The 27,267-nt window shown below is 34.6% G+C and overlaps 1 protein-coding gene across 1 annotated transcript in view; it reads right to left on the reverse strand.

The window, feature by feature from the left end:
* Positions 1 to 27,267, reverse strand: part of LY75 (lymphocyte antigen 75) — a 91,004-nt gene that overhangs the window by 21,000 nt on the left and 42,737 nt on the right. The window contains exons 14-25 of the mRNA XM_090280193.1: positions 22,168 to 22,249; positions 21,118 to 21,186; positions 18,733 to 18,847; positions 13,992 to 14,027; positions 13,442 to 13,617; positions 12,725 to 12,795; positions 12,389 to 12,471; positions 11,660 to 11,799; positions 10,300 to 10,405; positions 9,906 to 10,066; positions 3,156 to 3,285; positions 1,860 to 2,086 (exon numbers count right to left, since the gene is read on the reverse strand). Of these exons, the coding sequence (XP_090136319.1) occupies positions 1,860 to 2,086; positions 3,156 to 3,285; positions 9,906 to 10,066; positions 10,300 to 10,405; positions 11,660 to 11,799; positions 12,389 to 12,471; positions 12,725 to 12,795; positions 13,442 to 13,617; positions 13,992 to 14,027; positions 18,733 to 18,847; positions 21,118 to 21,186; positions 22,168 to 22,249 (1,396 nt within the window). The remainder of the gene's footprint in view (positions 1 to 1,859; positions 2,087 to 3,155; positions 3,286 to 9,905; positions 10,067 to 10,299; positions 10,406 to 11,659; positions 11,800 to 12,388; positions 12,472 to 12,724; positions 12,796 to 13,441; positions 13,618 to 13,991; positions 14,028 to 18,732; positions 18,848 to 21,117; positions 21,187 to 22,167; positions 22,250 to 27,267) is intronic.

Consider the following 27,267-nt stretch of genomic DNA (forward strand, 5'->3'; position numbering starts at 1 on the left):
GTCTCCTATCTCTAGATTGTTCAGTTCCTCCCCGACCTTCTGCCCAGTATAATTTTTCTTAACCAAAAAGCTGATATTGTTGTTACCATGTTTAAAATCTTTCAATACCTTTCAATGTAAAGTTTTATTTATTTATACCTTGTCATGTTCCAAAGATTTAAGCAGCTTATGAAGATACATAATAAACAGCTACACAGAATTTGTTAAAATAAAAAGTAACAGGAAAAAAGGGAAATCTAGGCGAAGACTGAAAGATAGGATAATAAATAAGACCCAAATCATTAAGTGGGGAAAGAAAGCTACAAAACAGTATGATCCCAATTATCTTAAAAATAAATACGTGTACATAGAAAAATAACTTGAAAGTTATACACCCAATAATTAAACCATATTTATCACTAGGTACTGACAGGTAGTTTAAATATTTTCTTTTAATTTACTATAACTTCACGAATTTTCTACATTGACAGTATTGCTTTTGTTTCAAAAGGTTTAAGGTGCTTGAAACTCAGAAATATAATAACTTATTACTACCCTCACAAGAAACAGAATGATGGGTTTCACACGATAAAAAGCAATGTTGTGAAGAAACTGGTACTGTGAGGTCTGGGAAAGCAGTTCAAGCTCATGATCTGGCTTGACCTAGGGGTACATTTTAAAATATCCAGAGTCTTGGGGAAACTATTCTGCAGCAATTTCTAAATACTCCTTTTAATTGTGCTTCTGGTAACTGCTGGTGGTAATAAATCCGAAGTTTGTCAAAGATAATGGTTACTTCTGAGTCTGTTCTCTGGTTAAGCTCTGGGTTTGTGCTAGGACTAAATTGTCTTGGATCACATTTTGTCCACGCAGCCCTAAAACCACCTTAGTATACTGACAGTTATCCTAACCTAGGTTTGCTTCACAAGGCAACACACTCACTCCTCTTTCCTACTCTGCCAATGACGCTCTTCCTGAGGGTGAATTAGGAATACTGGTCTAGGTGACATTTATCTAACTAGGGTTTCACCAGTCATGCACACACTGTGCAGATGCAGGGGGCAAAGTTCACATCACAATCTCAGTAAATGGCATCTTCTATGTACAGCATAATGTATGCAGCCTTATACTCCAGCCCTCTATCCTACCCTTTAACACATCTCAGTGGGCAGAGTATTAAAGCATTACACTGAAGGCCTAGAAAAGAGGCAAAATGGCTTCTAACACTAAGAGGAATACTACTGCTTTATTTTTTTAAAGTCCCTGTTAATTATAACCAAAACTTCAGCAGCATAAATATTCTCATTTGTGCTACCTGTATGTTGTTTAGTGTTGAGGATTAGGAGGAGGCTAGCATTCCCTGCTGGGCTATAAACTGAATGAGAACTACCCAAGACATCCATCCAGGATAGGCCTTGAGATGTGGAGAAACACTATTCTCGGCCCTTCTTAGAGTGGCTCGGTTTCACTCTGCTGATTCTGAAAGTGATACAGAGGACTCTTCTACACCATCCACAGTGCTTCTACACACCCAACACCATCTGACTTTTTAATTCTTCCTTTCCTCTCTTCTCCTTGTTGGCTGAGAAGACACAGCATCTCCTGATTCCAGCCCAGTCTTTGACTGGAATACAGAAAAAGAAGTGATCGGCTACATATGTCCACTAGAACTTTTTCTTAATCTAAACAATAAAGCAGCAGATCTTTTAACAGTGGAAAGATGATTGCCACTAAAAATTACATACTTCGTGAAATTCCTTCACTGGGAGTCAGGCTTTATGACTTCTGGTTTCTTTTAGTCTGATATGAGAGATGCTGTGTACAGTAACAAAATGTCACATTCCATCACCCAATCCTGGCAGTAGGAACCGAAAACTTACGTCTTGACTGGAGAGTCCAATCCACAAGGAAGAGTTTCGAAGGACTGCCTGCACCGTCAGGAACGCCTGCTGGTAGGGGTCTGTGATGCTCACCAGGTGCATGTGATCTTTCTGGCATTCCCGCAGAGCCTCGGGCCATGTCAGAGTCTTCAGGATTATTTTGTACAGATTGTTTAGATACTTTACAGTTTCTGAAGTATTCTGTAAGGTCTGGCTGTCTTCAATTTCTGTGTGTTAAAAAAAAAAAAAACCACACACTCTGCAAGTCATAGGACATTTAAAAAATTTCCCCCATTATAATGTACTTTAAATATTATAAGCTTATCTATTTATGTTAGATTTTGAGTGGAAGAACTAGGTATGTCTTCCTATATACCTTAGGTAAAATGTATGAGCCCCAATATTTGTTTTCTAAAATCAGAAAAAAGATTCTGTTTTAGTTGGTGTGATTTAGAAGGAAAAAAGTTACAAATAAAAGTAGCCTGTGAAAAGACTACCATCTCACGTTGGTGGCAAATACCTCCTTTGTCTGAACTGCTTCAATAAGAATTGTTGCATTACAAAGTTTTCATCTGGGATAGTTCCCATGAAAAAAATGTACAAAATCATCCACAAGAGGATATATTTAAATTATTGCTTTATAGTACTTTTCTAAATAGGGAAATTACTAAAAAGTATGAAACAAATAAGCAAAGATTAATTTAGCAAAAAGTTCTTCAGAGGTACATAGATTATTTCTTGTGATTCTCACTACATAAGATTTAAAAAAAATTCATTTGTTAAAAACTTGTGATCAATGAAAACAATTTAATACCTTTTAAAAATACCTTTTTGAACATATGAGTGATTCCTATTTTTAAGTATACACTAGTTTTATTTGGCTTATAGAAAGTCAGTGATCCATTTATAAATGTTTCACATCGTTTTTTTAGTGCTAAATTTAACTGTAAATGTTTATACTGAACTAAATTAAAAACATTGTTTTCCTCCTTTTTTTCCCATGATGGAAAGTAAAATCTGAAAAATGCCAGAGTAGAAGGAGAATAAAATTCAACTATAACATCATTAGGCACCTCCACTTAAGAAATTTTGTTACTTAATTATGGCAATAATACTTGAAAAAAATAACATTCCATTTGAGAAAATCTGACTCACTGAGCCAATATGAATTTAGTCATGTTGAAATTTTAAGAAAGCTATACAATTACAAATTAATTCATTTATAAGATTTTTGTAAAAAATATTATACATATCTAACATCATGACGTACCATAGTTATCTAGATAATATCTGTACCTGAGTATTTCTGACAGAGAGACAGAGTGTGACGTTCACTGCAGGAAGTAAAATTCCATGTTCCAGTGTAATGTGACTTGCGATGGTTGAGCATTAGGGCACAGTGGTAGCGGGACTCATCATCAAAATTCTGAACAAAAAGGCGAACAGATACAAGCAATCATGAAACTAACAGTCTGAGGACACTAGCAAGAGAACTTTATATTCCAAATTGGAGAACCTCCTATAAAAAATTCCATTAAGGAGCTGACTATGAAGTCACTAGGAAAATCCTGATGAAGGTACAAAGCGTGAAACAAGGGCAATTAACTTTAGAAATTACAAAACAAAATAGTGCCACCATTAATAAGTATATCTTCAAAAAAGATAAAGAAAAACTATTTAAAATGAGACAAAAACACAATTATACTAATATTTAAAAAGATTGTATTTATTCATTTTTTTTAGAAAGAGGGGACGGGAGGGAGAAAGAGAAAAATATTCACACAAGAGAGAAGCATCGATTGGTTGCCTCTCATATGTGCCCCGACTGGGGATCTGGCCTGCGACCCAGACATGTGCACTGACCAGGAATCAAACTGGCAGCCTTTTGCTTTGTGGGCCAAAGTTCAACCAACTGAGCCGCACCAGTCAGGGCTTTGCTATCATTCTTGACATTTCAAGTAAGTAAAAAAAAAAAAAAAAAAGTTATGGTAATTAACGCAACATATTAGATGTTTATAAACTTTTGACAAATTTTGTACTACACAATGGAGAACACACCTTAAAGCTTTGATCCTATACTAGTCACTATGTAATCAGTAGAAAAAGAACAAAGTGCCTCTCAAACTTAAAGTAGAAAATTACTAAGCACCCCTCCTGAGGTAGCTGTCACCTGCCCCAAGTTATATGCCCCAGATGGAACTGGAGTTAGGCAGCCATGAAACAAACATGGCCTGCAGCCTCGCAGGCCCTGAGCCAACATCTGTGCTAACACAGAGTATCCATCACTGGCCAAGTGCCTGATTATGAAGTTCCCTATTGTCAGAGGCAACTGAGGTATAGCTGCCAGCACCCTGCTGAGACTTAGTTTCTCCCCCCTTGAGCATTTCCTAGGAATGAGGGCCATAAATCTCTTGGACTTTCCGTTCCCACAGTAACCATCCCTAACCAGAAGGCATTGTTATTTCATCTACATCCTGGACTCTAGAGCTGACCACCATGGTGACTCAGTGGAACCTATCGGTTTTAGACACCTTGTGCTTCAAATGTAACTCTGAAATACCCAGCCAATGAGGAAACCGTGGAGGGCACCCTGCGTTAGGGCTTAAATACTCCTGTCTGTCTTGACAACAGTGTGCCTGCCTCTGGCTGTGCACCCACTTCCTGCAGACTTGTGAATAAACACCTCGCTTTGCTGTTGAAGTCCTGTGTCTCAGTGTCTTATTGTGAGTGTTTCTCACAACTATAAAAAATTCCATAAATAAAAATACCTATCTAGATTTCATTCTCTGGCCACGAATCAATAATACTAGACATGATAACTTATTCAAAGTATGTTGTCCCTATACTTTTCTGTATGTTTAAAACATAATATAATTAGAAAAATAAGAAGAGCTTAGCCCAGGAGACACAGATTAAGAAACAACAACACATATCCTACACAATAAACATTAAACAAAAAATAAAAAATACAGGAAAGAATAACATGAGCAATAATACAAGGGATATGAGTAAAACTTTATGTGGAAGCAGATGTGCATTATTATAAATACATTCTATTTTTTAAAGAAAAGATGAACTAAGATTAGAAAATCAGCAAAACTATAACTATAAGAAAACCAGGATAGAAAAATGTAGTAGTATTAATAAATATATCTCAAGCAATAGGAGTAGAGGGTAAAAAAGATGGAGCAGAAAACCAATAATATACATCAGTTTTTGTAAAAATCTAAATAGGAAAAACAATCAAAATAAGATACAGAGATTTTAAAAAGATAATAACATACACCACTTTACACACTTGAAAATGTAAATGAAATAAACAACTTTCTTGAAAAATAAAAATTAGCATAATTGTTATAAGGAGATGTAAAAACAGCAAAATATACCAGTAACTTTGTAGAAAATTAAAAATTAACAATAAATAGCTAATTTTAAAAATTGTGTGCCAGGTGTCATGCTAATGAATTGTCTTATGTAATCCTCATATTGTATAGTAGGTTCAACAGTATCAGATGAAAAGTTATAGATAAAAAAAGTTAACTAAACTTGCAAAGGCGTACTAAATGCTTAAGAAAAAGTTAAATGAACTTCCAAAGGCATACTGGATAGATGAATGGAATTCACACCCAGACAATTTGACCCTAGAGTTTAGGCCATTAACTACTGCACCAAATCCTTATATTATTAAAGAACGATCTCTGAAAGGGTTCTAATACCACATGCTTTTGTTGGTAGTCCCCTCAAATCTTCAGGGTAAGATAATTCCCCAGACTGAGTCCTAATTTCAAAACACAAAGGCAGAAAGCTACTGAATTCATTTTATGAAGCTCACATGATCAAAAAAAGAAAAACAAAAAACAAAGAAAACCTGACAATATGGCATTAAAAAAATAACTTTATGAACAGAGATGAAAGCATTTCCAAATAAAATTCTAACAAATCAAATTCAGTTGAATAGTAAAATAATAACCCACAATGAGCAACTAGATTTTATAAGAATATAAAGATAGTTTAATATAACATCTATTGATGTATTATACCACATGACAATAGGCTGAATGGGAAAAACTTTATGACAATTTCAATAGATGCTGGAAACAGATTTTTGAAAATCCAGTACTTATTCCTAAATAAAAAGTCTAAATAAGCTAGTTATACAATGACATATCTTAAACAATGAGACAACATCTTATATAATACATAGTATAGCAATGAAAGCCTGCAAACAGGCCCAGGAAAGTGTAGATCCAGTCTAGGATGGTGTTTATTACTCCTGGTATTTACCATGGTTCTGGTAGTTGTACCATATGTAGTGAAGCATGAACTGTTATTTGCAAATTATATGCATTTCATTAGGAAACACAAGAACATCTAGTGAAAAACTCTGAGAAGTAATAAGAGTTTTTAGTAAGATGGATGACTATGAAATAAATATATAAAAAATCCCAAAACAATAGCCTTCCTACATATGAGTGAGAAAATCAAGGAAAAGCTGCTACCTCAATGGCAGTGAGAAAGAGAACTGCTATAAAAACTTCACTGAGAGATCTAAAGGAAGACTTGAATAAATGGAGAGATATATTATACCATATTCTTGAATTAGAAGATTAATAAAAAGATGTGAATTCTCCTCAAAATGTCAATTATCAGAATTTTTTATTTAATTGTTTTGATTGAAAATTGACTAAATAATTCTAGTTTGTCTAGGAATATGGACAAGAATAGCTAAAAATATCATAAAGGCATTTAATAAAAGATAATTTGTCCTATTAAGTTTTTTTTTAATATGGCAAAATTATAGTATTTAGATCAGTGTGGTAGCTATATAAAAGCATATCTTATATATATACACACACACTTCATATATGATAAAGGATGCAGCCTCTATTGCTGCATGGAAATAAATGCAATAAATAATACTGGACAATCAGCTAGGATTAGGGAAAAGGATTAAGTAGTCATTGACAACACAGACCATACACCATTAATGTATCATGCTATCAGACAAAGAGGCAGCCTATAAAACAAAACAAAAAAATATAGGCAAACATTTAACTACCATTAATAATGAACTTTTTGACCTAAAAACAATGGAGGAAAAAAAGGAAATAAACAGATTTGAATATATGCAAAAAAAAAATCAAAACTCATTTGTAATATTTTCGGTATTCAGATCTAAAGAAAAAAACCTAGGGAAATATTGGCAATAAACACAAGAAAAATAGGGTCAGCATATTTAATATTTACATAGTCATATAATCAGTAAGAAATACATGAATGTTTCGATAGATAAATTGGCAAAGAATAAGAATATTCACACGATTCAAATGATTGCATTTATACAGGTTTGTTTTCATTAGAAATCAGATATATAAATGAAAATATGATATTATTTAAACTACCTAATTAACATGAATTTTTAGAAGATAATATTCCTTAGAGGCACTGTAGTAGAGAAGCTAAGAATGCTGGCTCTGCAGACTCTTGGACCTGGATTTAAATGCTGATTGTGCATGCAGAGGCTGTGTGATCACTGGCAAATTACATGACTTCCTATGTCTGTTCCTGCATTTCTAAGACAGGAAAGGACTAACAGACCTTTTCACATCTATTGTGCAGATTAGATGAAATAATGTCAAGAGTGCCTGACACACATTAGCTGTTCAACAAATGTTAGAAATTATTAATATGTGGGTATGGATAAAAAGGCCATCAGAATATTTTGCTGAGACAATATAAACTCATAAACCTTTCTGAAAAGAAATTTGGTAACCAGAACTTTATAACTGTTTCTTTTGATCAGGCTATACAACTCCTCAAATCAATCTTAAGAAGGTACCTGAAATATAAGCAAGGGCTATATACAAAGATTTTATTGCAGCACTATTTAGGATTATGCAAAACTGGAAACAATCTAAATACCCACCATAATTTAGGTAAATGATGGTGTATCTATCAAGAAGTGCTATGCAACCATTAAAATGCCTATCAAGTACATCTTTTACTAGCATAAGAATATACTTATGATATAATACTATGTGAGAAAATTAGAAATCAAAAGTATATGAGGTCTGTTTGGAAAAAATCTAGCCATTGTTAATATAATGAGAACGGTCTGCATGACATCAATGTAACCTGGCATCCAAGGAGAGTGGACTGGAATGTGTATGCATGAACAATGGCAACCTCACTGTACTAGTCAGCGGGGTGGTAGATGTCTTTGAGTGAGCACGTGTACTGTGTGGCCCTGCATTCAAAATGACTGAGTGAGTAGAGCAATAAATCTGCATCAAATTTTGCATTAAGCTCGAACATTTCTCCACAGAAACTATTCACATAATTCAGAAGGCCGCAGCTATGGGCAACTAGTGATTGGCAGCTTCATCATGACAACGTGTCCACTCATACATCATGATTCATGCAGCGTTTTTTGGGAAAACATCAAATTGCCCAGATAACTCAGTCCCCCTAGAGCCCAGATTTGATGCCCTGCAACTTCTGGCTTCTTCCCAAACTAAAATTGCCTTTAAAAGGGAAGAGATTTCAGACCATTGATGAGATTTAAAAAAATACAACAGGGCAGCTGATGGCGATTGGGAGAACTGTGCAAGGTCCCAAAGTGCCTACTTTGAAGGGGACTGAGGTGTCATGGTCCTATGTATAATTTTTTCTTGTATCTTCTTCAGTAAATGTCTCTTTTTCCTCATAGTACATGGCTGGATACTTTCTGGACAGACCTTGTATGTACTGTGACCATATTTATCTCAAGAAGATAATGTATGGAAAAGCCCTAGAAGAAAAAATGCTGAAATATTTATTGTGAATTCCTAGATCATAGTTCAAATATGTTTGAGACTCATTTTTAGTAGGTCCTGAAATCATTTCATCTGGTCCTGACTCACATTTATGATAATGAAATAGGATAGGATATGATGAATAGACTAGTGTAGAATAGAAAGAAAAATCAATGTGCATTAGCCCTTAGGGTAGTTATTGTTGCCTGACACTACTGTGTCAATGCAATATTATATTTATATCTGTGTGCTGGATGGTGACTTAAATGTATTTCCTACTATGGATCATGGTTAAAAGTTTAAAAGCTACCAACCTAAGTATAAGTGGGATAAGGGTTTCTATTTTGTTTTATTGTGTTTACTTTTCTATAACTGAATTTTTTTCTATAATAACTAAGGATTATTTTGATATTTGCTTTGTACATAATTACAAATGAGTCAGAATTCCCTTTGCCAACATCAACCTTGAGCAAAGTTACACTGCATCAGGAACATTAGGTGATCATTGTCTAGGATGTATTTTCACAATTCGATTGTAAAGTTAAGTTCTTAGTCTTTGCTCTTTGTACAAAAGGTGGTCTGTATCCAGCAAACAGAGAGGACAGAAGCAATGGGCACCAACCTCATGATATAGGGTAAGCATTGTTAATATAATGCTTAATTTCCTTCTATAGCTTCTTTGCATTTAGCCCTTAGGGAAAAATGGTTACTAATCACCAATTCTGTACTTTTTGCCTCAAGAGACTGAGGCTAACAGCTCCAAATCTCAAAATTTCACATAAAGCATTTATAATTGCTTCTGTTTGCAACTCACTACTTGATGTTTTACATGGTTGTAAAGTCAGTGCTGTGGATCTAATGCTGTTGAAGAAAACCAGGGCACACACATGTTGTTATTGTTCTTCTTGTGACAGCTTTATTGAGATACAATGCATATACTCTATAATTCACTCACTTAAAGCATAAGTTCTATAGGTTTCAGTATACTCACATTGTTGTGTGACCATTACCCCACCTAATAGATTTTAGAACACTTTCATCACCCCAAACCCTTTCACAATCACTCCCAATCCTTCCATCCTCTTTAGCCTCTGGTAACCACTAATCTATTTTCTATCTTTATATATTTATCTATTCTGGGCATTTGATATAAATGGACTCATTAGATAGGCCCTTATTTTTAGTCCAATAATTTATGGAAGACTCAAGGATTTCATAGAGCTACATAGATTATTGATTAAAAAAAACTTACATTTTTAGGTATTCTCAGCTTCTGACCAACCAGTAATGGGTGAAAGTTAATGTATGTCAGTTCTCTGTTATCTATCCATTTACTAATCCTTTCATAGGCTGTCCAGCGCAAACCAATCCATAAAGCATCTTCCATATCCGGAAGCAAGTATATAATAAAATCTGTCAGAAAGAGATTTTTTTTAAAAAGCATTTGATTTATTAGAAATAAAGATATCCTAAATATCTCAATGAATACCTCTTGCTTATCTCACTACCAAGATAATCTTTCACCTACTTGGTAAAAAAAAAAAAGTTTAATAAGATTTAAAAACACATTAATTCCCCTCAGCTTCCCAAAACTAACTTGGCCCCCCAGATCAGAATAAAACACATTTCTAAAACAACTCTCCTACCTTGTTCTCTCTGGCTCAACACTGTAGGCAGGGTGCCACCGTAAGTGTGACAAGTATCGCTTGCTTCAGAAAACTTGAGAGACTTGGGTTTGATCATTAGAAAACACTGCAAACAAAGAACATACAGGAAGCATAAGATTCCAGACACAGGAATTCTCACATAGGAAATAAATACCTCGTTTTTTAGAGGGTTGCTAATTTTTGGTCTGAGAGATACGGAAATTTATAAAGTAGTACCATAAAAATGCAGATCAACAAACACTCTCAAGCAGATCAATACTCTTCAAACTTTTTCTTTTATACCTCCCATTTTTTGAGTACTTTCTCTGTGCTAAACAGTTTGCTTAGTATTATCTCATTTAATTCACACAACTTGGGAAGCTGAGGCACAGGTAAGTTAAGCAACTTTACCTATAAGTGAAACAGCCATAAAGGTATGGTTAGCATTTAAACTCTCTTACATATGATTTCATCACCTTCTTATATTTTTAAAAACCCACATTTTCATCATGTTAGTGTAGAGTAGTATGTTACAAACTGTGTTCCTTGAAATAGTCTACAAAATGTTTTTATTTCGGCTTCCACACAGAATGAAATGGCCACTGAGATATAAGTCATTGAGTGGCTTCAGAACACTAGAGAAAACACCCTGAATTTGAGCTTGGATGGCAGAGGGGATGGACAAAAGGAGACTGGTTTTGAAGAATTCACAGATTTTACATACCAATCCCAGTCTGTTTACCTTCAAACTTCTTTTATGCAATAGATAAATGTTTTAACATACTGTAGCAATCTCTTTCTGGCGTCCAAATACATTCCCTAACAGATATATATACCAATATGGATTATACATCTCAAAGAAGCAAATATAGAATGCAGCATTTCCAAAATGTATTGAGTCACAAACTCCATTTTGGAGGCAAGATCAATGATTAATATTTGGTTAGCATATGTATAGTTCCAAAAAAGTAGTTTGGGAAATGCTGGTCTCACTTGACTGGTAGATGGTGGTTTGCTATTCTCCTTAAGGGGGAAAATTTATAAGCCAGAAATTAAGTCAGTTTCTTATATGCTATGGAGATAGTCTTGACTTCAATGTATTACTATCCATTGACACATCAACTTCAGCAATTTAAGTGTCAGTAGCAACAGAATAGGAACATAGTATTTTGAAAGATCTGTGGGCATGACTAACTTGAGAGTTAACTTGGTTTCTGACAATGCAGAGGATCAGGCGAGAAACCGAAATATGCAGAGGTTAGCTCAGTGAAGTCATTGGGTGGGCTGCCATTCTACCACAATCCATACAACCATCATGAAAGCAATCATCATTTGCACAATGCAGCAATTCTCTTTTTACCTTATTCTGAAAGGCAATCCAATTCCCAGAGCATTGTACTTTAGCTGGAGAATCTGGACTATATTTCTCCAATGAAGATACATTATACTTTTCACAGATGAAGGGCAACTTGGTATTACAGTCTGTTGGTTTATTTAAGTCTGAGAAATGAAAAGCAGGATTACTATGGTGAGATTTTCCATTCAGTACACTTTAAAAACAATCCAGTAATAAAGAAAGTCTCTTTAAATCAATCTTTCCCAAATGGTTAAAATATATTCCTTTCCTTCTCCAGTTATTTATGTTTCCTAGTACTATTCACATCAGTAAGCTACAGCATACCAATATTGCCTATAAAATGCACACATATGATGTAATGACCACAGTTACCACAGTTCCTGATGGCAGGAAATAGAGTTGAAGAAGGCTAATGAGGGGAAAAGGGACCTAAACTATATTTTAGAACTGCTGCCTGTTTATCTTTGCAAATTTGTCTATATGCTTATAAGTTATGAAAGTGCTGAGCTTATTTCTAAGTAATTACTTTAGGATAAAGGAAGTCAAAATAGTCACAGTGAAAAGCACCTTTATTTGCATTTGGAATTTGAGCTACTGTCATTAGCAATTAATCAGAATTAAGATGAAGCTACCAGACATATACTCAAAAGGAAAACAAGATTAAACTAGTAATTGAACCCTGAATTTCTCACAGGACATAATCAACATGAAGAGATTTGGAATTAATGTTACCATTAAGCCAGGTCTTGGCAGATAGGTATAAACATTCTTCTCCAAATATTATAGGAGGATGATGATGCCACAGGTGTCGTGAGCTGGGAGAAAATGAGAGATATATGACTCAGAACATAGTTCTGGTGTTTACTGTAAAGAATTTTAATTCTAAAATTAATGTTACGTCATTGTTTTCTACCACTTTATTCTGTTAAAATGCAAAAGGACTTGGTTTCTCATATTTAGGCAGTTGATGGATTAATGTTCAAAACTAATTAAAAATAGTAATCCATTTAGTAAAAGGGAATTTGGGACTGCTTCTTTTAAATAACTTTATAAAATGATTACACATACTACATAAGATGATGGTCTATTATTGGCTGCTCAGAAGTTCTCACCCACCACTTCTGTTCATCACCAGATATCTGAAAAACAAACCAAACACCCATCCTTACATGTGCTGAGTTTTCTAGGAGAGTTTTGATTGAACCCCTTCCCACCATAACCCAAACCACTAATATTTCCAGACATTTCATTACTTTGGTATCCAAATTACACAAACCAGGTCCTTTTACCAAAAAAAGTGGTTTGAAAACTCTTTGTATATTCACAGGCCCTTTTTTGCATACAGAAATATTGCTGCTATAATTATGGGCATACATTTATTGGACATACAGTGTCCCATTGCAACTGATTATAAATTTAAAGATGTACAAATTATTTTTCCTCCAAAAATCTGTTTTGCAAAGTTAGTTATTAGTAGAAATAGAAACACAAATTATCTATAAAATTATCTTTTAGTAAAAAATGTTAAGGTATGAGAATAATTTATACTATCTATTGATGTCCATTTTATATATTGACAGTTATAATTAATTTTGAATATTTTAAAATATTAAACAATTATATTTAACATTTATAACCAGGAATGATGAATTTGAATGTTGTTGGCAAATTCACTTGAGAGAGACATGTAACTTCTGTGAATTTTGGTAACAGTTTTAAAATATTTTTTAATGGAATAAACATAAAAATAAGGAAAATATTTTAAAATACATTCTTTTGAATTACATTTGCTATTTTGTTTTTGATGGCTCTGAGTCCTGCAAAAGATGTTAAAGTTGCCAGGGAGCTGTGATTGCTAGCACAATACAAGACAGCTTCTTCATAGTTTAAGTGAGGATCAGCAACAAACCAATATTCACTCCCTTCTATTACAACTGAAGGTCCATGAATTCCAGCACGCTCTAAAGAACAAGAACATCAGAGTTATGACTGGGTAAACCACACTGCACCCTCTAAGCCTGGATTACTGTTCAAAACTTTTATAAATTGTAATCCATTTAGATTACTGGTTTTCTCTGGCCAGGGAAGTGCTTCCTGAAAGGAACCAAGGACTCCTGAGCCAATGAGTGACTCTGCCGCTCAGAGTCACACAGAAAGACACATCCACTGACATAATCTCATTCCACCCCACCCAACACCTTCCCTGTCTGGAGATACTTCATCTCATTTGAAGATGTGACAGAGAAGAAACTGATGCTTAGGCCTGGGTTTAAATAAACTGTATTATTGAATAAGTAAAGGCAGCTTTGGCTAAATTTCAGTTTTCTTAACTCACCTGGATTGTACCAGTCTGGTGTTTTTGGATTACGACCTGTATAAGGAAGAAAGCAAATGTCTTAAGTTTAGTGTTCTATCACAGATCACTGCATACTATGAGTACGGGCCTTTAATCTAACTCAAGAGGACTTGCAATATAATTGAGGTTTGTCCATTTCTAGATGAACCATTTCCTTTCATGTTATGATCATTTTAGCAGCAAGAAAAAAAGCAGATCTGTTAAATATTAATACATTATCACTAGCAGTTCTCTACCTATATCATGGAAGTCACAAAGGAAGCCCAGATGGATACATAGAGCTAATAATTAGAAAGTATAAATAAGTAAATGAATATAGTATATACATTACACAGAAGCACTAAGGAATATGAATCAAAATAATCATCATTGTAGGGTGAGGCTATTTAGGAATGACTTCTCCATCTAATGCAATTTGAGTAATTGTTCTGTAAACCTGTGTGGGAAGAGTTTATTGTCTCCCAGGACATCCCAGGAAATAATGTACAATGATCCAGTACTGAACCTTTTGAGAAGGTGAAAGACAATACTGGGAGGAAAATAATAAAAATCACCCAGGCTTTCTGGATGGAAACAGAGAAATCAGTATGTTACAAAGAATTATGGGCTTTGAAGTTGGATGGGCCAGTGTCCAAACGCCCTCAGACCCTTTGGTGTTTTGCTATTTGGATCAGCTCTTTTAATTCCCTCAGCTTCAACTCTCTACTCTATAGAAAGTGAGATTCTATTACCTAACTCACAAAGACTGTGTGAAGATCAGGTAAAATCACCCCTACGGAAGCACCCATCACAGTTCCTGGCACAGAGCAGGCCTTCCCAGGATCCTAGCTTGCTTTCTTCTTTTCATTCTGCTCATAGGTCATATAGGTTTCAAGTCAAAGATGTAATTTTATGAATTTTAGAAATTACAGGGTAAAATAGCTGTTTCTAATTTTGTTACTGTATGAGGGCCTAATACAAAAAACTGCCCATGTATCCAGTGTCTTTGGTTTCTCTCTTGAAGCCAGTTTTCTGTGTGTTGCATAATTTTTACCAATAATGCTGCCAACCAGTTTAAAATATACATAGTTTTTTGTATGTAGTCACATATTGGGGGATGCTATGTCTAATCTTTAAATTTCTTTAAGTTAGTGAGAAAGCAGAATGGAGGGTATTTTTCTTTATACAAGATTATAAATATGTATGTTGTACAAGGTATAAAAATGTATAAAAATGTTATTTTTGGGTAGTGGCATTATAGATAATTTTCCTAAAAACATTTCTATGACTTGTTTTTGATATTGTTTCATTAATTAAAAAAAAGAATATATTCCCACACTGGTTATGGCTATTTAAAAATTTTAGGCTATCTACAGACAATAGCCAGAGGGAAGCAGTGGGGGGGGGCGCAGGTAGAAGAGTTACTTGACTTGGGGTGGTGAGCACAGAATACAATATACAGATGATATATTATAGAATTTTACACCTGAAACCTATATAATTTTATTAACTAACGTTACCCCAATAAATTCAATAACAATTTTTTTAGATTGCCAAAATATCTCTTTAGAGAAGAGGGGACTAATTAGAACTGGCTGAACAGGTAATAAACAGGCAAGAGCTAGAGAAAAGGCATGGTGATTTAGGTCACTTAAGAGGTAAACTGCTTTTAAAAAAACACAGAAAATACAGATTAATACAGAAGTATCTACTGAGTAAACTTTGGTTGCTCTAACAACAACAACAACAAAATCCAAAGAGGTGAATGTGACGCACTGTAATTTACTGGCATAAGAACAGACATATAGATCAGTGGAACAGAATAGAGAGTCCAGAAATAAACCCAGGCCTCTATGGTCAACTAATCTTTGATAAAGGAGGAAGGAACATAAAATGGAGTGAGAAGAGCCTCTTTAACAAATGGTGCTGGGAGAACTGGATAGGGACCTGCAAAAAAATGAAACTAGACCACCAACTTACACCACACACGAGAATAAACTCAAGATGGATCAAAGACTTAAATGTAAGCCGTGACACCATAAAAGTCCTAGAGGAAAACATAGGCAAGAAAATATCAGATATCTCACGTAACAATCTCTTCACGGATACATCTCCTAAAGCAAGAGAAATAAAGGAAAAAATAAATAAATGGGATTACATCAAACTGAAGAGTTTCTGCTCAGCAAAAGAAAACATCAGCAAGATGAAAAGGAAACCAACCATATGGGAAAACATATTTGCCAATGACATCACAGACAGGGGACTGATTTCCAAAATATATAAAGAGCTGATACGACTCAACATCAAGAAAACAAACAACCCAATTAAAAAATGGGCAAGGGACCTGAACAAACACTTCTCCAAAGAGGACATACAGAAGGTCCATAGACACAGGAAAAAATGCTCAACATCATTAGCCATCAGGGAGATGCAAATAAAAACCACAATGAGATACCATTTTACACCAGTCAGAATGGCCATCATCAACAAATCAACAAGCAACAAGTGCTGGCGAGGATGTGGAGAAACGGGAACCCTACTGCACTGTTGGTGGGAATGCAGACTGGTGCAGCCACTATGGAGAACAGTATGGAATTACCTCAAAAGATTAAAAATGGAACTGCCTTTTGAACCAGCGACTCCACTACTAGGATTATACCCGAAGAATCTTGAAACCCCAATTCAAAAGAACTTATGCACCCCTATGTTCATTGCAGCACTGTTTACAATAGCTAAGTGCTGGAAACAACCTAAGTGCCCATCTGTAGATGAGTGGATCAAAAAACTGTGGTACATTTACACAATGGAATACTATGTAGCAGAAAGAAAGAAGGAACTCCTGCCATTTGCAACAACATGGATGGAACTAGAGAGAATTATGCTTAGTGAAATAAGCCAGGCAAAGAAAGAAAAATACCATATGATATCACCTAATACAGGAAACTAAAGAACAACACAAACAAAGGAATTAAATAGAACAAAGAGCAGAATAGCAGTCAATAGGGGGGAGGGGAGAAGGAGAGAAGGGGGATAAGTAAGGGAAGGGTTTAATTAAAGAGCCTGTATGAAAGACTCATGGACATGGACAACGGGGAGGGATATGATTGCGGGAGAGGGGGTGGGTTGGGTGGGGGAGAGAAATTGGGGGAAAAGGGGACAACTGTAATTGAAAAACCAAAATAAAAAAATTAAAAAAAAAAAAAAGAAATTTAGAAACTGTCAAAGGGGAGTTAACAAAACATTTAAACCTTGGATAATGCAATCATTGATTGCTTCAAATGACTGGGAATGAGCTGAGATAGGAAGTTTTTTAGTTTTTAATTTTGTTTCTGCATGGGGAGAGGAGGAGTGCAATTATTTAGAAGATTTATTTGGTTAATTGACTTTTGTTTGTTAGGTTAGTTAATTCCCTTCTCTTGTTTAAAATTTTAAAAAAAGATGTACTAAAGACAAAAAAAACCAAATGCTCTCTGTAAATATTTCCTGTGGCTACTGGTTTGTCATTTCTGAGGTCTCTGTGGTGTGAACTCTCAGGTTTGCACCATCACTCAAACAGGAGGTGGGGTGGCAGCTACCAGGGAGGGCACATCTGGAGGGAGCAGTGATGCTCTGTGGCATGCTAGCAAGCTGCCAGAGCAATGGGAGCGTCACTACCAATGCTTCAAAGAAGAGACACTGTCCAAATTAATTATTTATATTAAGTTACTTTTCCACTTGCTTAAGGAATCCAAACTGGATTTCCTTCATCCTTCTTTCAGGTTTAATCAATAATCAGGCATAACTCAGGTATGATGTCTTTTTTGGAAAAACCCCATCAACACACACACACACACACACACACACACACACACACACACTTCTCCTTTTATTAAGGTACTGCCAGTTTGCCTTTGTGAAAAAGACTTGACAGTTACTATACCAGAAGTCACATCTGAAGCTCTTTTAAAGGCAATAGGGTAGTCATTTTTTTTTTTTTAAGTAAAAAGTACATTTTTCTTATAGACAGTTCCATGATGTAATCTTTGGGTTCTTTGAGAACTTGTGGGAGGATATACCTTTGGTTTCAATAAATCTGTTTACATTCAATTCAGAAATTCATTTTGGAATTTTCTGTACACTTACCACTAACAATTTCATAGATGCAGTATCTGCTTAAAATAGTTTGGGAGTTAAAATCTTAAGATTTTCCTTAACAGTCCTTGATATTCTCCTAGTAAAAAGCTAAGTAAAAGGATAACTATTTATTGTCTTTTCTCTCCTTTCTCTCTCTTTTATCACTAACTAGCTGTTTCCTGAATTTGAACTACATAAACTATTAGCAGCTTTTGAGTTCACTGAAAATTGTTTCTAAATTTTTCAGGAAAATGCCAAAATTTTATCTCCTGATTCTTACTTCCTTTTGTCCTTCATGTTGCATCAAAATAAAAATGATCCTATCTGCCATGTTGCTCTTTTAGTTAAAATAATCTTTCATTCCAGGATTTAATTACCCCAAATTAGCCTTAAATTGTATCTTCTATACAAAATCTTTCATGATAAATGTGGAAGGTACCACTGAATTTCAATAATCCAGCCTTCAGAGGGGTAGTAGTTAGGTAGGATGGAGCTTAATATATTAATTGCATCTCCAAAGGCTTTTTAAAATTATAACTATAGACTAAAATGCTCTCTTAGGTACCTATGGTTCAGCATTCACAATGTTCACATGAAAAGACTCTGAAAAGGAATAACTATCACTTACCTTTTGGAATCTGACACACCCATTCAAGTTTTGCATCACAAGCAAAAGGCCTTAAATAAATAATATCTCTGTCATTATAAAAATACCAGTTTCTTCGCCATAGCCTCTGTGTGGCCTGAAGGAGGAAGAGGATTGCAGATTATTTTGTAGTTGATGAAACCCTTATAAAACACTAAACTGTTTCTTTTACTCTATCTTAGCTCTAGTACCTAAGATATTTGTTTAATGAATGAACACATGAATGAAGAATGTTTAAATAGTAACAGCCTACGCAATAGGCTGATAGAGGAACATATTGTAAGATCATGTTGATGTCCCAAATGCAAATGATTGTTTTTTTCTGTTTTGTTGATATGAAATTGTAGAATCTTGTCCCTTTAAATTTGGGTTAGATCAAGCTAGAAAAGAATATTTGGTTCAGTGGTTTCCAAGCACAAGGTTATGTCCAAACAGATCTGTAAAAAGTGACATAAAAGTCTGGCATCAGGGGCTCAGGCTCCTTCTACAGTGCTGCTCTGCCTTCCTAGGACGCTGCCCCTCTCCACATGGTCCAAGATGATGCTCTGCAAATTCCAGCCAGCAAGCAAGGAGAAAGAAGAGAGGCATGACTTGGCAGGAGTATCCATGACTTTTTGGACTGTTTTCTCTCAGTGCCAAGATTCTTGTGGGTACAGTGGCAGGCGAGGTAAGATTCTCCTATAACACTGTCCTGGCTGCATTATTCCTGATACAGGTGGCATCAGTGTCTCTTGTTTTTTTGGTAGATTTCTCAACTTTTTCACACACGGGACTCTGCTTACACAGAACATAGTCTATTGCATCAGTGTTGTGGAAACAAGCTTCTCTGAAGTTTTCATCTTTTCATGTGTTAAATTGGGAATCCTATATAGATGGCATGATACTATACAGTTCATTACTAGAATAGCTACTTTGAAAAAAGTGCTTTCCAATGGCCTTCTTGGTTCTTCGTCTCAAACTTCCTGTAACATTTCTGGTTGGCTGCCTTCTTGAATCTCTTTCTTGGGCAAAGATATTATCTAGATGTCTATTTTTTCCTCATCTTCTTACATTTTATGTGTTGGTGTTTCCCCCCAATCTACTTCTTGGCTCTTTGAGCTTTCATTTAATATAGATTTTCCCTCCAATTCCAGTCTCTTGATTTCTACTTAGTATAGGATATTTCCTACTGCTAGCTTGGATTCAAAATATCTAAAGTAAAGTGCATTATTTTCTCCCTACACCAGTACCCCTTCTGACTATTTCCATAAATGTCTAATCATAAAGCACAGTGAACCCAGACACATGGGTTTAAATTTTAGTTCTGTTACCACACAAGTTACTCAGAGTTCAAATTTCTTCCTTGTAAGACAAATACATTAACAGTACCTACCTCACAAGATTGCTTAAGTATTAAGTGAAATACTCTATGTGACATGCCTACCACTGTGCTTAGCTCATGAGTCAGTAAGTGTTAACAGCTGCATTGCCTTCACCTTCGCCATCGTTATTCTCCCATAAAACTTAATACATTGCTCTTGCATCAAACATACTTTGCCTGCTATCACTCTTGTCATTGCTTGTTTGGTTGTGTTTATCTCTAAATAGACTGTAAGTTCTGTGAGGACAATGACTGCTTTATACCTTGTCGTAACTGGATTCCCAGAGCATTACACACTGCTTGGATATATTACTTATGGAATGAATAAACAAATCAATTCTGCAAGGGAAAACGCCTATTTTTTTATGTCTTTTGGCTTATCTGTTGCATCGTGAAATCTGTCTCAAGATGAATCTTCTCACACCCTCTTTAGTTCATGACAAAAACTTTGGAAAATACTGTGTTGCCTACCAAAAAATGTTCAAACTCCTTAACCATGCAGCAATCCTATCTCCCAACTTTATTTTCAACAAACGACACCAGTTAAAACTTCCTGATCTGTATTCTGCTCTCCTCACTGCCTTAGCCTCTCCCTTCCAATCCTACTTTATTTCATGCCCCTTCCTCATACCATATCCCCATTATAAAACTTTAACCTACTTAACCAAATCCTATCCCTTCTTAAAGGCCCAATTCAAGTCGCACCTCTTTCTGGAAATAGGCCACAGAAGTCATTTCTTCTTCTGCATTTCATTCGCCCTTTTTAGCCCATTCATCTGGAGCTTATTACTGCGTAGCAATAAGAGCTTTCTTGAGTATGAATTTTATCTTCTCAAATGAAGTATAATTTGGTTTCTTGAAGGCTGGGCCATGGGTATACTTCTTACCTCCCATCACACCTAATATCATGCTCCACACAGTGAAGGATCTCCATAGATCTGTTGCCTAACTGCACACAATGCCAGATTTGTTTTTAAAATATGCAGATTTTCCAGCATTGTACTGACCTTGACAGCAGCACAGTCTCTGATATCGTAATCCTGCTGAAACTCATTTTCCATGATAATAGTTGACACCTGAAAAGACAAGAGAGGCTTGAGAATTTAAGACTGATGTATAAATATTTGCAATTTAGATGTAATTTAGGTAGCTTTAAAAACTCAAGTGTGTTCCTATGCCATGGAAGGGATATTTTTCATCTCCTTTTTTATATGAGGATGCTAAATCATGAGAGGACTTAGAAAAGGTCATAATATCGCCAGTTTCCAAACAAAGGAAAATAGTTTTGAAAGGGGAGGTTAGTGATGTATTAAGTTCACAGCTGGAGTCGCAGAATCAGAAGCTTGCAAAATACTTTTTTTTTTTTTTGCATGTGTTGAAATGATAGTTATTTGATGAACTATTCTCAGATATGTCCCAATTTGAAAGTGAAAGTCAAGGAATTTTACATTTAGGAAGAATACACAATGAATTGACACAGTGGTAATGTGGAGTGCATACTTAATATTTTGAGAATTATCTGCTTTTATAAGGATTATCTAAAATCTCTCTTTAGGATAATATAAACATTTGATATAATATTGAAGGACTTTTTAGGGTTCCCACAAACAAATTATTTCCCCCAAATAAAAGTGCTTTTTACATAACTCATAGCTTTAAATAACAAAAGTAAAGGCTTCCCATTATGAAAGAAAAATTAGAAAGAAAAAGAAAAAAATCAGTTGCATTACCCAAAGATGACCACTAGATTTATATACAATATATTTACATATACCTAAATATATCTATATATATCTATATATGTCTATATATCTACATCTATATCTATTGGATTATATGGAGAATGCCTAAACATATTTATCTTTTTAAATAAAAATTAAGTTAGTAACTTGTTTAATCCATACTTCATATTTATGACTATTTCCATTTCAATAAACATACTTCTACAAAATTAATTTAATGGTTATGTGGTATGTGGATGTATTCATTATTAACCAACTTGTTATCGAAACAACAACTTTTTCAATATTACTCCAAACAAAAAAGTTTAAACTTACTGGTGTATGATCACTCCATTGCCAGGATCCTTGTAAATCAGGGCTCCTTTTATTCAAACCTATCCACAGCCAACGCTCACCACTATGTACAAAGGATGTGTTAAAAAAAAAAATAGAGCACAGCCTTTAGCAAAAATAGTTAGCATTCACATGTCTAAAAATGCTTAGGACAAACAAGTTTATTCAGAACACTTGTCACTAATTGAAAAGCTCAGTTTCGAGCTATACAAAGAAGTCTTCTGAAATGAAACCAAACTCTACATATAGGGTAGCTAGGGAAAAGGGCCATAGTTTTTAAAACTAAATTTTAAGTTATTTCCTTCACATGAAAGGTAAAAACTATTCTGCTTTAAACTTGAGGAAAAATGTATATGATTATCCTAAAATTCTTACTGCAGAACTTCAATATTAGACAATGTTAAATATGAGAGTAGCATTTTTTGAAAGTGCCTGTCTATAACACTGTCTAATATCTTCTTGTTAAAATGTAGGATAAAACATTTGGCTACATTTTTATTAAACAAGATTTAAAAAAATTATTTAATTCCCAGTTTCCATTAAATGTAAAGTAAATAATATTTTCTAAATGCCAGACTCCATGGGCTATAGCAGAGTAATATAATTAATCACTTAAGTGATTATATTTAACACTCATAACTATTATACTTTTATGTACAAGGTATTGAGCTAGGTGCAATGGTGATACAGAGAAGTACAAGACCTAATATCTACTCTCAAATGGCACACTAGTCAGGGAGTCAAGATATATATGAATGAAGAAAATATAAGACCATTTTTGAAAGACATACAATGATATAAAATTTTTACACATTTTAGGCACTTTTCAGAGAGAGGAGAGTTCATTGTTGACTACCTGAAGTCAGAAAACAATTTGTAAGGTTGGAAGGACAACAGGTAATTCTCAAAGGATGGCTAACATTTCTTTCGAGCCATAATCTGAGTGTTTATCACGTGCCAGTGTTCAGATTGGTTGAGAAGGGAAAGGATATTTCAAGGAAGAATGTTTACAACAACATACAGAGCCAGGGACATACATTGTAAGTGATCCCTTCTCCACAATGAAATTTATGCTCTAGCCAAGGAGATATTGGCAATATAAAAAGAATTGATATAACCATAAGAAAATTTCTTCTACCTCTAAGCCAACTTGAAAATATTCTGCAAAATGTACTACACTTACTAGGCCTTCATAAGTATCCCATTTTCCATGTAAATTTTTTTGTGATGCTTGTTTCTTTCCATATAATTAAACTTTCTGTTTGCAAATGGTATGTATGACCAGTACATATAAATGTATATTATAGATGCATGACAATATATGTAAATATATACATATATTAGAGAAGAGGTATGATCAAAATCTAAAGTTAATCCTTACTCTCAAGCTCAGTAGAATATATAGAATATATGGAATGTACAGCTCCAAGACCACTGGGAAATACAGGAAGTCTACATTTTAAAAATTTGCTAGTAAATCAAAGGCTAGAGCAAATTTAGTTTTAAATTAATTCCTTATTTTTTAATAAAATAATTGCCTTTCTTTATTTCTTTACTCAACATTCCCTCATGTTTTAATATCAATACGCACCTTTTCATCTTTTCAACTTCCAGCTTTTCAGCTTTCTGCAATGGAATATCAGGACGGTTCCCTTTCAGTTTTTATTGTTACATTGTATTGTTCCACAGAGAAAGATCACCAGTTTGTAGACTTAAGACAATCTCAGTGGACAAAATTAAGCCCAGTTTGAATTTAGTAGCTGTAATAGGAATTTGCAGTTTGTGTCTGCAGCTAATCAGAACTTTCTTAGAGGCTTCCAAATCTATCATACTTCCCAATTGTTGGATATCTATATCACAGGGTCGAGATAATTGCTGTACACAGTATAATTAAAATTAGATAGCTAACGTAATAAAGAGGTTCAGTTTTGGGGGATTTGTGCAGAATTTTGTGTTGTCCTAAAGTAATTACTAGGTAGTTTATCTTCTTTACACAAACCAGAAAGATGATCAGAGATTATTTGTCAAGATGTTAGAGATCTGTTCCCAACCTGTCCACCCAGTTTTCTCTTGGCTCCCCTTTTTCCCACTGAGAAGCCTCTGCTTTCAGGCCCAGTTCTGCCTCCTCTGTGGCATCCTGAGAACAGTTTCCAAGGGATCTGAGTTTGTCCTACTGTCCGGAATTTCTAATCTTCACTACTTTCTGAGATCGAACCTCATTTCAACCTAGACGTTTATAGTTTTCAGCTTCCATTTCAAGAGATACATTTGTGTGTTATAAATGTAGAAAACAGTAGCTACTTGTGGTTTTCTTCTGTGTGATAAGAGGTGGAAAATATTTCAATTATAGCTTATTTCTGGTTTGACATTATTTATCTGTAAGCAGATAAAAAGAAATTGGCAATCACTTGATCATTGTACACCTGTAGCATGGATTTTAGAAAATTTGAGAAAAAATTGATAACCAGGGAATCAAATCAATTGAAATTTGATCTCTCTTTATAAATTTCTTCTACTCTGAGCACCAAGTACATGGTTTAAGGCTGGTAGGTTAAGAAGACATTGCATAAAAGGTTAATATGTGTATTTGTGTTAACATTCCCACTCTCAATCAAATTTCCTGCTGCATCTGGTTTCTAAGGAAAACAGTATCTCAGCCATAACCTCCAATAAATACTATTTGATGAGGGTGCTTAGTCTGCAAAGCCCTAGATTTATATCTAAATCCATTCACGCCACATCACAGGAAGTGGCGCACACAGCAGCAATGGCATTGCAAACAAAGCTTTCTTCTTTAATCCTATGACTATTTTTGCTCTTCAGTGACTTTCTCTGGTGGGCTGCCATTGAGAGTTCCAAAGATCTTAGAGCCTTAATGACTTGGTATACCATAAATCCTTTTCACTGAAATACAAATAGAGATGTGGAATGTAGACTGTGAGAAGCAGAGTAGTAATCTGACATAACTCCTTGGCATGAAATACATAATTTGGGCAATGGACATCTTGCTGAGAAAGGTCAATTCCTTCAATAAAAAGCCACGGTGTTCAGGGAGTATGTTTTAGAATCACTTTTCTGATATAAATAGGTTTTCTTCCTTCCCTCCCTTCGAGCTATGGTCATAAATTGCTTTTAGAATATGCTTTCTTTCTAAGAATAGCATGGGCAAACGAGCTCTTTATTAATGGAGTGCATAAGCAGGCAACATAGTCTGCTTAATATGACATTGTGTTAGCTGCTAGGATAAAAGTATAATAAAATATAGTTCCTATGAGTGAAAGGATTATGGTGATAGTCTTTCTTGTGATTTTCTGTTTTCTAAATTCAATATGCATTACTTTTGTGATCAGAAAAAATTAAACATTGTACATTTTGTGTTACACTACATGTTAACTCTGTTTATAAATGGGAGCTAGGATTTGAAGTGAATTTTATTCATTATCATTTTTTATATTTCATAAATTTTATGTAATGAACTTGTATTACTTTTTAAATTGGGGTGGGGGGAGCCTCAGCAAGTATGATCAGAAACTAAGAAGCAAATCAAGAAAGATTCCTTAATTACCTCTCAGACTTTAGTTTTCTTTTCTAATATAATCTATTTTGTATATAGAAGCTCTTATGGATCATATATATCATATATGATATACTATTTTCCATTAATTGATTCCCACAAATATCTACAATCTCATTACTTAGTACTTACCCATTATTTTCTGTTCCAGTTAAAGATTCCTAACCTTTTGCTGATGTTATTAAAAATCCAGCTTATGCAAGTATTTTACTTAAAATTACTGTAGCCTAGACAGCATGATATTGTCTGTGTCAAGCTTGAGAACTAGAGGCCTGCAAGTTACCCTGCTTGAAATTCTTACTTCAGGGAGGATCAGAAAGGCCATGTTCAAGAGGCAGCCACACAAGGATATCTGTCATCCAAAGCCACACTTGAGGCTTTGGTAATCAGCAGAGTGAATGTCAGAAATGGGCTTATATCAGCGAAATTAGAAGCTTGTTAATCAACATAGTATTAGAAATGAACTCTCATTGGTGAAACACGAGGAATGGCTAAAATATTTAGAGACTCTCACCCTTCATGAAAGGGTATTAGAATCTGGTGAGGCTGGTAGTCTACACCATTAGAAATGGACCTGGGGCTTGAGCTCCAAATAGTCCCATGTCCTATCATTGGGTCAGGTGACTAGGACTGCATGATTCTGACAATAATGGAAGCAGAGTCCTGCCTCTGGTACATTGTCACATCTACCTCAAATATCCACTCAAGACAGTGGTTAGAACACCTAAAAGGACAGACTGCTGGGACGTTGTTAAGCTCACCAAACAGGTTTTATGAAACATTTTGTGCTGGTTTTAATGAATACATAATAAATGTCTGTATGTGTGAAAAGATTTGGTCTAAGTTTTGAATTCATTATAACCTACTACTCAAGGTTGTGGGGAGTAGCTAAGAAACACTCATCTCAAAAAGAACCTAAGAGTAAGTATATCCAAATAATCTTAGGCTGGTCTGCAATGAAATTTTGTATATTAATTGCAAATGCTAGAAAATAAACTCTAGTATACCTAAAATTCTATAATAGATCCTTAATAAATGACTAGAACACATGTATTTTATTTTACATCAGGTTCCTATCACATCATAGTGAAACTTTCTTTAATGAGGAAAACATAATAGTAGATATGTTAAAACAGATCTAGAAAATGTGGAAAATGTCCAAACAATTAGAAAATCACTTAAAATCTTATCTCCAAGAGGCAACAATTATCTTTTTTGATGCATTTTTGCGGTCTACTTTTTAATGTAGGTAGTATATTTTTACACTTTTATTATCTGCTTTTCCCACCACTAAATATATTATAAATATTTACATGTTATAGTATTTTTTTAAAAATCTTAGTGCACAGGGGATAGTTCCAAACAAATATCAACAATAGTGATGATAATAGAGATCTTTACTTTTTTCTGACTTTCATGGAAATGCAGTTAATGTTTAATCATTAAGTATAATATGGCTATTGGTTGAGGTGTTCTTCTATTCTTAATTTAATAATAATTTATATGAT

This window comes from Furipterus horrens, unplaced genomic scaffold (assembly GCF_987537825.1).
Source record: "Furipterus horrens unplaced genomic scaffold, mFurHor1.1.pri manual_scaffold_1, whole genome shotgun sequence".
In the NCBI taxonomy this organism is placed as follows: Eukaryota; Metazoa; Chordata; class Mammalia; order Chiroptera; family Furipteridae; genus Furipterus; species Furipterus horrens.